The sequence below is a fragment of the Camelina sativa genome, chromosome 16 (genome assembly GCF_030686135.1).
Source record: "Camelina sativa cultivar CO46 ecotype springtype chromosome 16, ASM3068613v1".
Lineage (NCBI taxonomy): Eukaryota > Viridiplantae > Streptophyta > Magnoliopsida > Brassicales > Brassicaceae > Camelina > Camelina sativa.
Window position 1 is genome coordinate 28,143,380 of NC_141895.1, and position 11,329 is coordinate 28,154,708.

At 38.3% G+C, this 11,329-nt stretch overlaps 2 protein-coding genes across 5 annotated transcripts; both read left to right on the forward strand.

Moving 5' to 3' along the window:
• The first annotated feature begins 1,635 nt into the window (after positions 1-1,635).
• On the forward strand, positions 1,636-8,261 carry LOC104752470 (topless-related protein 1). Of its 3 annotated transcripts, none has more exons than XM_087491593.1 (25): positions 1,636-1,992; positions 2,397-2,561; positions 2,732-2,911; positions 3,022-3,135; positions 3,230-3,388; positions 3,484-3,661; positions 3,779-3,902; positions 4,051-4,160; positions 4,278-4,449; positions 4,549-4,658; positions 4,740-4,809; positions 4,889-4,962; positions 5,040-5,135; positions 5,221-5,316; positions 5,409-5,536; positions 5,640-5,874; positions 5,954-6,094; positions 6,191-6,253; positions 6,344-6,490; positions 6,560-6,670; positions 6,753-6,932; positions 7,023-7,247; positions 7,337-7,525; positions 7,603-7,769; positions 7,847-8,261. In XM_087491593.1, exons 2-25 carry the CDS (start codon positions 2,482-2,484, stop codon positions 8,058-8,060), a joined length of 3,363 nt encoding a protein of 1,120 aa, XP_087347719.1. In that variant the 5' UTR covers positions 1,636-1,992; positions 2,397-2,481; the 3' UTR covers positions 8,061-8,261. The 3 variants fall into 3 exon arrangements, with proteins under 3 accessions (XP_087347719.1, XP_087347720.1, XP_010472916.1); XM_087491594.1 differs by having other exon boundaries at positions 4,054-4,160; XM_010474614.3 differs by having other exon boundaries at positions 1,651-1,992; positions 5,954-6,253.
• Positions 8,262-8,492: 231 nt separating this feature from the next.
• Positions 8,493-11,271, forward strand: LOC104752471 (uncharacterized). Of its 2 annotated transcripts, none has more exons than XM_010474619.2 (9): positions 8,493-9,009; positions 9,188-9,253; positions 9,351-9,531; positions 9,645-9,841; positions 10,081-10,131; positions 10,258-10,349; positions 10,436-10,533; positions 10,657-10,745; positions 10,852-11,271. In XM_010474619.2, exons 1-9 carry the CDS (start codon positions 8,683-8,685, stop codon positions 11,092-11,094), a joined length of 1,344 nt encoding a protein of 447 aa, XP_010472921.1. In that variant the 5' UTR covers positions 8,493-8,682; the 3' UTR covers positions 11,095-11,271. The 2 variants fall into 2 exon arrangements, with proteins under 2 accessions (XP_010472921.1, XP_019093858.1); XM_019238313.2 differs by having other exon boundaries at positions 8,543-9,009; positions 10,636-10,745.
• Positions 11,272-11,329: the final 58 nt, after the last annotated feature.

The following is an 11,329-nucleotide window of genomic DNA, read 5'->3' on the forward strand; positions in this document are numbered from 1 at the left end:
AAGTTAAATAGTATAGTATACTCCTTCTCTATTAACCCTTTTTCTAAAGCAGCAAGCAAGTTAGAAAATTTATAGTCAGTTTAATGAGTAATAATTACATCATGCACATGTACCTGATGACTCATAAAGAAACGTATCATACTGGATTGACGAGTAGTTGTCTGATATTGACATCTTAATTTATAACTCTTTCCTTTTCATTGTTAATGTTCCTTACTAACTTTTGATTGATAATATAGACGTTGACATATCAAACGAAATCATTATTTCTAAATAAGCTTTTTATGTATATTGTTTTTTTTTTCTTCTTCGAAACTTCATCATTTCTTATAAACTTGATAAAACTATTTCGGTTTTTTTTTTGGTCAAACAACTATTTCAGTTTTAAGAAATTGTTATCTAACCTACGACCATATAATCTATCTCGGGCAAATATGACTTAAATTAAACACATATCGATGGACGAGTATAAAGGGTTCAGTAAAACTCACAAACCTATTTGTAAGTTTGAATATTAAGAAAACAATATTCAACTACTGAAACAGTTTTAATGTTAATTAGTTGTATTTGAATAAAAAAAAGGCAAGCTAAATATTGGAACTTATACTTCTACTAATTAAAATATCAAATCTCCGTATTAGCATTAGTAGAAAAGTAGATACTCGTGTTACCGTGTAAACTAAAAGAATAAAAATATGCTTTTGAAAAGTATAAACTTTTCTTGTGCACCCAAAAGTTTATTTATCTACGTTTGGTGCCAAAAGAACTTTAAAGGTAATGACGTCAAACTCGATGTTTCTAGTGAAAAGATTATTAGATTACAACACTAGAAATATTATAAAACATGAAGATCCCAGATAAACATCTTAATTGGTTCATTAATATGAAATCATGTATGTATGTATAATAACATCAATGAAACACCAATTTCGACACGCTGTGAACAAACTAATTTTTAAAATTTTATTTATTGAGTAAATAAAGTTGATATTCCCTGTGTTATAAAAAACCCAATATATAGTACCTTTTTACCAAAGGAGAAATAAATAATTCACATACAAATTTGGATTAATAAAGATAATCAAAAACATTTAAACGAGTCTCACAGAGTTATTGACATGTATGGTGTTCTCCTATATCACGAGAGAAGGCCGAATCATATAATTAATACTTAGATATCGCGAGAATTAAGTGATAAATAACCACTTCGTTTCGTAGTCGTGTAATCTAAAAGTCGCATTATATCTCCATCACGTGATATTTTGCATCTCAAAGAAATAATAATCCACCGCTTAAATGGCATATTAGGTAATATTTGTCATTTCTCAAGGGCAAACGGAACTTTTAAAGATACACACAGAAGGAAAAGCTTTGTCGTGTTCTGAGGGATCTGTGGTGGGGACGCAGGGCTACTTCGCTTTTCAAACCGTTGGATTATTATTCATAAGGTTCATCGTACAAGAATCGACGGTTTTCACAGAAGGTGTACCCTTGTCGCGACACAGAAGATCGCGTCACCTTGGAATACAGCTAGCAGCTAAAGATTCCGAGCCGATAGATAGCGTCGAGAACTGTAGCCGGCTTAAGTCGTTGCTACTGTACTTATATATACTAAGGTGTGCTTATCAGTATTCCAGTTTCCTTATCAGTGTAATAAGTGAGTGTTGTTATTACACTCCGTTATCCATCACCTTCGCATATTAAAATTACTTTTTTTTTTTTTTTTTTTGGGTTTTTACATTAAAGTCTCCATTTCTGCAAGATTTTAATGCTCTCGTATAAATAATTCTCAAGAGAGAGAAAACTTGTTTTTTTTTTTAATTCTTTCAGGGAAAAAAAAAAGGAGAGAGTCCAAGAAAGAAACCAAATCCTCTTGTGGCCTCTTTACATTTTTTCAGGAGAGAGAAAACTCAAAGCAGCTCTCTCTGGCCTTTGTTTTCTGAAATCGATCTCTTCTTCTTCTTCTTCTTCTTCTTCTTCTTCTTCTTCATGGTAAGTAAGCTTCACGCTTCTGGGTCTACCTCTGTTATCAATGGAATCTAGCTCTTTCAATTTTTTGTCTTTGTTTTTTTCTGTTTGCTTTTGCTTTGTCCGCTTTTGATTTCATGTAGTGAAAAAAAAAGATGGCCATTTATTTAATTAGATGGACAGCCCCATCATCTTACTTTGGAAGGAAGACCTAATTTTTTTTCCCCCAATTTTATAATTAAACCCGCCGGAGATAGTTTTAAAGATCTAGTACTAGTTGATTAAGAGGCTCTTTTTGATTTCTTAAGTTAACTCCCAACATTTTTTTATTTTTAATTTTGAAACCCAGTTTTGTTTTTTTTTTGAGAGATGATTATGATGTTCATTTAAGGGTTATCGTCGCCATTATTGTTGTTTTTTTATTGCAGATCTGGTTGGTTTTTGTGCATCTGAGTTTGTAAAAACATCTTCTCTGGAGTGAGTCAAAAAAAAAAAAAAAAAACAGTGCCCCATATGTCGTCGCTTAGCAGAGAGCTCGTATTCTTGATCTTACAGTTTCTAGATGAAGAGAAGTTCAAGGAGACTGTTCATAAGTAAGTTCCCTTCCGATCTATTTTTGCTTTTCTGGGTTTCTCTCTCTCTCTCTCTCTCTCTCTCTCTTGTCGTTTTCTTTTAATTTCCATTTTGGATTTTTTTTTTTTTTTTGTTTTTGTTTTTGTTGGTAATGATGGCCCATTTAACTTGAGATTTTGTGAAAAACTAGGCTTGAACAAGAGTCTGGGTTTTTCTTCAACATGAAGTATTTTGAGGATGAGGTGCACAATGGTAACTGGGATGAGGTCGAGAAGTATCTCTCTGGTTTTACTAAAGTTGATGATAACAGATACTCCATGAAGATTTTCTTCGAGATTAGGAAGCAGAAGTATCTTGAGGCCTTGGATAAGTAAAGTTCATTTCATCATGTCTCTAACAAAAGAAAGAAGATTTTGTGTGTTTTCAATCATTTGTGAACTAACTAACACCGGGGTGCTGTGCTTTTTTTTTTTTTTGTAGGCATGATCGTCCCAAGGCTGTTGAAATTTTGGTCAAGGATTTGAAAGTGTTTTCCACTTTTAATGAGGAGCTTTTCAAGGAAATCACTCAGCTTTTGACCTTAGAAAACTTCCGGTACGCCATTTTCAGGGTTTTTTTTTTTTTTATAAAGCTTTTGAGGTTTCACGATGATATACTGCTACAGAGAATGAACTTGTTTGAACTTCAGGGAGAACGAGCAGTTATCCAAGTATGGGGACACAAAGTCCGCCAGAGCTATCATGTTGGTGGAACTCAAGAAGTTGATTGAAGCAAATCCGTTATTCCGTGATAAATTGCAGTTTCCTACTCTTAGAAATTCACGGCTCAGGACTCTCATAAATCAGAGGTATTGATTTGTCCCCGTTCTTGTTTCACTTCAAATTTTCATTCCTCACCTGCGTTTTTTAACTCGTTGTTTCTATATGATTGCATAACTTGCAGCTTAAATTGGCAACACCAGCTTTGTAAAAACCCAAGGCCAAATCCTGATATAAAGACTCTCTTTGTCGATCATTCCTGCCGCCTACCAAATGATGCACGAGCACCATCCCCTGTCAACAATCCGCTGCTTGGATCATTACCAAAAGCTGGGGGATTTCCTCCTTTAGGCGCACACGGGGTTGGTCATTTTCCAGCTGATTTTTGTATTTCTATTAGTGCAATTTTCTTCTCGTTTTGTTCCCAGCTCTATAGTTACCTTTACATGCCGTGCTTGACTTGCCTTTTATGTCTTCAGCCATTTCAACCAACACCTTCTCCGGTTCCAACACCTCTTGCTGGTTGGATGTCCAGTCCTTCCTCTGTCCCTCATCCAGCTGTGTCTGGAGGAGCCATTGCTCTCGGCTCTCCATCCATCCAAGGTAATTTGCTTATCAAATTCGGTGTTTTGCTGTAGAAGCTTTGTAATGTTATTGTCTTTCAAATTCTATCCTTGCATTTCTTTTTTTTCAGAACCTTTGAGTTTCACCTGTGATCTATATGTAACATGTTCTCCTTTTTGGGTCTTAGCAGCCTTGAAGCACCCGAGAACTCCTCCAACTAATTCTGGTGTAGACTATCCATCAGGCGATTCAGACCATGTCTCAAAACGAACAAGACCTATGGGAATGTCTGACGAGGTGACAAAAATCTGAAGCAAAGATAATATGTTTTCTTATAAATACTATATTTTATGCAATCGGTAATTGCATATTTTAACTTACAAATGTACTTCTTCTTTGCTCCACCGTATGTAGGTAAGTCTAGGTGTGAACATGTTACCAATGACATTCCCAGGGCAGGCTCATGGCCACAATCAAACCTTCAAAGCACCTGATGACTTGCCCAAGACAGTGGCACGAACTTTGAGTCAGGGCTCATCTCCCATGAGCATGGATTTCCATCCTATTAAACAGACTCTGCTACTAGGTCTTTTTTCTTGCTCTGGATAAATATATTTCATGTAACAAACGTCATCAGAAATTTTGTAACATCAAAAATTTCTTGCGTCAATTTGCATTGTTCCAGTTGGTACGAATGTTGGAGATATTGGGCTCTGGGAAGTTGGTTCTCGAGAACGCCTAGTACAGAAGACTTTTAAAGTTTGGGACTTGAGTAAATGTTCGATGCCCTTGCAGGTGCTCTTATGAAAAAACAATCAGAATCTTATTATCTTGTATTTATTTGAGACTTGAGTAACATAAAATTTTGGTCTTTAGGCTGCTTTGGTGAAAGAGCCTGTCGTTTCTGTCAACCGTGTGATTTGGAGCCCGGATGGTGCCTTATTCGGTAAGACTTTAGATTTAAAATGCTCTGTCAACTGATCTGGGTATTCATATGTGCGTTTTCCACTGGGTTTCACCTGCAGGAGTTGCTTATTCAAGACATATTGTACAGCTATACTCTTATCACGGTGGGGAAGATATGAGGCAGCATCTTGAGGTGTTATATTGTTTGTAACGTCATTTTAGGAGCATGTCTTTTCATTTCCTGTAGTTACAAGCATTTGCTGGTTCCAGATTGATGCTCATGTTGGTGGTGTCAACGACATTGCATTCTCCACTCCAAACAAGCAACTATGTGTTACTACTTGTGGTGATGACAAAACCATCAAGGTTCAGTCTTTTATTTCCTTTTCATAACTCCCCTTTTTCTTTTGGTTGGAAGTCAGAAAAGGACTAACCAATTCTTTGGATTAAGGTCTGGGATGCTGCAACGGGTGTAAAACGGCATACTTTTGAGGGCCATGAAGCTCCTGTTTACTCTATCTGCCCTCACTACAAGGAGAACATTCAGGTATAGTAATATTTCAACCGTTTCATATTTGCTAAGTACAAAGTTTAAATTTGGTTTTGGTCCTGACTTGTTTATTTTTTCTTGTGGTCAAGTTTATCTTTTCAACTGCGCTCGATGGGAAAATAAAAGCATGGTTATATGATAATATGGGATCTCGGGTTGACTACGAAGCTCCTGGTCGCTGGTGTACAACGATGGCCTACAGTGCTGATGGAACTAGGTTCTAGCATGATTCTCATTATCTCTATGTCGTGGTTCTGTTCTGTCTCGTCATGATGTTATAATAAGTCTTTGGTCTAATTTTTGTTTTATGTACATGATAGGTTATTTTCTTGTGGGACGAGTAAAGATGGGGAATCGTTCATAGTTGAGTGGAATGAAAGCGAAGGAGCTGTTAAGAGAACTTATCAAGGATTCCACAAGCGTTCTCTTGGTGTTGTTCAGTTTGATACTACTAAAAACCGCTATCTCGCTGCGGGTGACGACTTCTCCATTAAGTTCTGGGATATGGACACTACACAGCTTTTGACTGCCATTGATGCTGATGGAGGTCTCCAGGTATGTAAATAAATACCTCGATCCTTCCTGGAAACCAAATGTTTTCATTTGAGCCATCATGACCCTCTATACTTTGTAGGCAAGTCCACGGATCCGGTTTAACAAGGAAGGCTCTCTCTTGGCCGTTTCTGCAAATGACAATATTATTAAGGTTGTGGCAAACTCAGATGGTCTAAGGCTATTGCACACAGTTGAAAACTTATCTTCTGAATCCTCCAAGGTACTAAATATTTTGCTCATTGGATCTTCAACAAGCAAACTACTAACTCCCAGATTGAAACTTTTTCAACACTTTATTTCTCATTTACATGTGCAGCCTGCAATTAACAGTATTCCGGTAGCAGAAAGACCTGCCTCTGTAGTTTCCATCCCTGGAATGGTACGAAATGGATTCTTTTTCCACTTCAGTTTTTCTTTCTATTTTTTGTTTGCGTCCAATTATCGTCGTTGTCACTTACGTTCCCTGCAGAATGGAGATTCACGGAATATGGTGGATGTGAAGCCAGTGATAACTGAAGAAGCAAATGATAAGTCTAAGGTATGGAAGCTTACTGAAGTCGGCGAACCCTCTCAATGCCGTTCATTGAGACTCCCTGAGAATATGAGAGTCACCAAGGTACTAACACAGAGACTGACATAACTATACTTAAATGGCTTTGACCCTAATGACTCGAAACTCTAGCAGATATCGAGATTGATTTTCACAAATTCGGGAAATGCAATTTTGGCATTGGCATCAAATGCTATTCATCTGCTATGGAAATGGCAGCGAAATGACCGTAATGCAACTGGAAAGGTACTTGTGGTCTAATATTTTCCTTTTAAGATTGTCAAAAGAAATGAAAACGTGATGAAAATCTATATCTGATTTGGTGTAGGCAACGGCTTCTTTACCTCCTCAACAGTGGCAACCAGCGAGCGGGATCTTAATGACAAATGATGTGGCTGAAACTAATCCAGAAGAAGCTGTACCGTGTTTTGCTTTATCCAAGAATGATTCCTACGTGATGTCAGCATCCGGAGGAAAGATCTCTTTGTTTAATATGATGACGTTTAAGGTAAACTCCCAGCTAAAGATAGTGCTCCGTTTAACGTACGCAAACAATGTTTCGTCTGTTACATTTGATTTTGTTGTTGGCTAAGCACAGACAATGGCTACTTTCATGCCGCCTCCTCCTGCTGCAACGTTTCTTGCATTCCACCCTCAAGATAACAATATCATTGCGATCGGGATGGATGATAGTACAATACAGATTTACAATGTTCGCGTTGATGAGGTTAAGAGCAAGCTTAAAGGACATTCTAAGAGAATAACCGGCCTCGCTTTCTCCAATGTACTAAATGTTCTGGTTTCGTCTGGAGCAGACGCGCAGGTGTTGATTCATCGCATGCTTTGTAATCAAGAATTCCAATCTTTCTTTTCAAGTCTTGTTGTGAATTTTTGGTTTTTGTATCTATTCAGCTTTGTGTATGGAACACGGATGGATGGGAGAAACAGAAAAGCAAGGTTCTGCAAATTCCACAGGGAAGATCAACGGCGGCTCTTTCAGACACGCGTGTTCAGTTTCATCAAGATCAAGTACACTTCCTCGTGGTCCATGAAACGCAGCTCGCTATATACGAAACAACTAAGCTTGAATGCATGAAACAGGTTTTAATACTTACTAATTTCTCTCTCTCCATGCATCTCAAAGTCAAACCCTTAACAATTGATTTTATTTGTTATAGTGGCCAGTGCGTGAATCATCAGCTCCAATCACACATGCGACATTCTCATGTGATAGCCAACTGATATACACAAGTTTCATGGACGCTACAATCTGTGTCTTCAGCTCAGCAAACCTTCGATTGCGTTGCAGAGTCAATCCCTCTGCATATTTGCCAGCTTCTCTCAGGTGAGTGAAAAAATGGTGAATGAAATGAATATTAACAGAGCAATATTGAATCTTGAATCTCCATAATGTGTGTGCAGCAACTCGAATGTCCATCCACTGGTGATAGCGGCTCATCCGCAAGAGTCCAATATGTTTGCTGTGGGTCTGTCAGACGGGGGAGTCCATATATTCGAGCCGCTTGAGTCTGAAGGCAAATGGGGAGTGGCTCCACCGCCTGAAAATGGCTCAGCCAGCGTTGTCACGGCTACACCTTCGGTTGGAGCTTCTGCGTCAGACCAACCTCAGAGATGATATGAAACCAATCTGCTTCAGTTATTTACTGCTGTCTTCTTTTTTTTTTTGGGTTATTTAGATCTTTTCAAATTTTTTTTTTTTTTGGTTTGGAAGAAAGCAATCTAACAAGGTGAGTGGATTAATGTAACATATTATCTATAGCAAGGTGTTACAGTTCCCTAATTGGTTAAATTCAATGTTGCTTGCTTTGATGTTATCTATAGCAAGGTGTTACAGTTCCCTAATTGGTTAAATTCAAATTAACGCAAAGGTAAGGACGATTTTGCAATTTTGCAAACTTGCAACGTAACCGTGGTCCGAAGTCCGAACCTAAAGCACGAACTAGGGAATCGGGATTAAATGCCACGTGCAGCTTCGATAATGGAGTTAGGTTTGGATAAATTTATAAGGAAGAATAATAAGACTGTGCGGCCCACGGCCCACGGACATATCTAATGAACCCCAATTGATAATATCTTCAAAAATAGTAATTTGAGAAGTAAAAAAAAAAATAAAAAAAAATCTCAAGCTACAAAAAGAATTATCAAAATCTACAAGGAGCTCACAGAGTGAGAGAGAACAAGGTTCATCATACTCGCCAATCAACCATCGACCCTCGAAGCTTTGCTTCAATACTAAAATGGCTACGCTATCAAAACTAGAGTTCGCCACGACCTTCCTCGCTTTCACCGCTCCTCGTTGCTCGCCGGCCTTGAACTATGGATTCTCTTCTTCTGCAGCCGTCCCGGTTTTCTCCAGGCGCAGAGCTACGGCCGTTTCCTTCAGGGCGACGCAGTCGTTGTTCTATTCCCCGGTGGTTAATTCCAATCGCCGTCGAAGATTCTCATCTGTTTCGGCCTCAGCTTCCGCCCCGCCGCAGACTGAAGATTCCGATGTTACCACTAAGATTCCGCCAGATAACCGGATTCCGGCTACTATAATCACGGGGTTTCTGGGCTCTGGCAAGGTCAGAGTATTTTCAATTTCATTATCAATTTAGGGTTCCTGTATTCTCATGTTGACTTAAATCCGGCGAGTGTTAGGAACAGTTCAAATTTATAGTGAGAGAGTTCAATGGATTTTATAGCTCAACTGAGTTTCATGGATTTATAGCGTTTGGTTATTGTGTTTATTATGATGGACAGACGACATTGCTGAATCATATACTGACCAGAGAACATGGGAAGCGCATTGCCGTGATCGAGAATGAGGTAAGTTGATGTATAATCCTCGCCTAAAATTAGTATAATGTTGTTTGATTTTAATGTTTGACTTTTCTCTAACTCATGTTTGATGTGAATTTCTCAGTATGGTGAAGTTGACATTGATGGTTCACTTGTTGCTGCTAAATCTGTGGGAGCAGAGGATATTGTGATGCTCAACAATGGCTGCCTGTGTTGCACTGTTAGGGGTGATCTTGTGAGGATGATTGGAGAATTAGTCAATAAGAAGAAAGGAAGGTTCGACCATATTGTGATAGAGACTACAGGTAGGGTACATTTTTATTTAGTACCACTCTTAAGCTCTAGAGCTTCTCATTTTATTTTGCTTTAAGAATCTCGGGAATGAGTAATGAGTATGTGATGTATATTTCTTTTTCAGGATTGGCGAACCCTGCTCCAATTATCCAAACCTTTTATGCTGAAGAAGGAATTTTCAATGATGTCAAACTGGACGGCGTTGTTACTCTAGTTGATGCTAAGCATGCTCGTTTGCACCTAGATGAGGTCAAACCCAAAGGTGTTGTCAATGAGGCTGTTGAACAAATTGCTTATGCAGATCGTATCATAGTTAATAAGGTAGCCAAATTTCTTTGTACTCAACTGTTTCAAAGAGAATGTGATAGTTTTCGTGGTTGAATCTCTCTAAAATACTTTATAGTTTACAAAATAACTTCATTTGCACAAATGGTATTGACATGTAGTAAGTCATGGATCCATGTTTTACCCCAGTGTGTAGGGCAGTTGTCGTTTGTCCATAATATATTGTTTTCCCTTGGCATTTCCGCTTTCTGAAAAGTGATTGTACTTTGTTGCAGACTGATCTTGTTGGTGAGGCAGAATTGGGTTCGGTGGTGCAACGCATAAAGGTACATCGCGCATCTTCTTCTTTTTTCATGTATTTCACTAGATGATTATATGTTACTTGTTCCCAGCTTTCTATCAGACAGTTCTTGGTTATTTTGTTCCATGTTTACGTATTTGCTATGTTACAGGCAATAAATAGCATGGCTCAGATGACACGGACAAAGTACGGAAATGTTGACTTGGATTATGTTCTTGGAATTGGAGGTTTTGATCTAGAGAGGTCTGCATCTTCTTCAACTGATGATAATAGTCAGTTTGGAGTCTTGTAGTTTAACGCAATTATTAAGGTGTGTATTGCTTTATCAGGATCGAAAGCTCTGTGAATGAAGATGACAAAGGAGATCACCATGATCACGACCATGATCATCACCATGATCACGACCACCATCATCACGATGAACATGGTAAGCTTATTAGGAAACCCTTGATTAGTTATACGAATTGCATGCCCCAGCTTTACAAACATGGATTCTTGATTCTGGTCTCTCTCATCACAACCTAATCAGTCTCTGATTCTAAAACGGCAGAGCATCATCATCATTCTCATGATCACACCCATGATCCCGGTGTTTCTTCAGTCAGTATAGTTTGCGAAGGAAGCTTAGACCTTGAGAAGGTAAGATTGATAATTTGCAGCTTGAGAGACACACAAAAGTCTCATATAAAACAACTGTTTTGATGAAACCGTAAGTTAATCTTCAAATTTTGTCACAATCCATCAGGCAAACATGTGGCTCGGGACGTTGCTGATGGAACGCAGTGAGGACATCTACAGAATGAAAGGTCTCCTCTCGGTCCACTCCATGGAGGAGAGATTCGTGTTTCAAGGAGTCCATGACATATTTCAAGGATCACCAGACCGGTTATGGGGAAGAGATGAGGCGAGAGTGAATAAGATTGTCTTCATTGGCAAGAATTTGAACAGGGAGGAGTTAGAGAAGGGGTTTAAAGCTTGCTTGATTTGATTTTTGGAATCTTTATCTTTATATACACTGTGTATGTATACCGAGGAAAATAGTCACTGGAGTTGTTGTAATTCGATTTAAGTGCCATCTACCAAGAGATATGTAAACGTCATTGCTCTTATTCATCACTATTGTGGCAGAGGTTTTCCTTACTTAAAAGAAAGTTTCATTTCAATATTTCATTATCATCTACTTCGACATTGCTCCTGGATATAAAAGGTTCTCGAAATTTCTT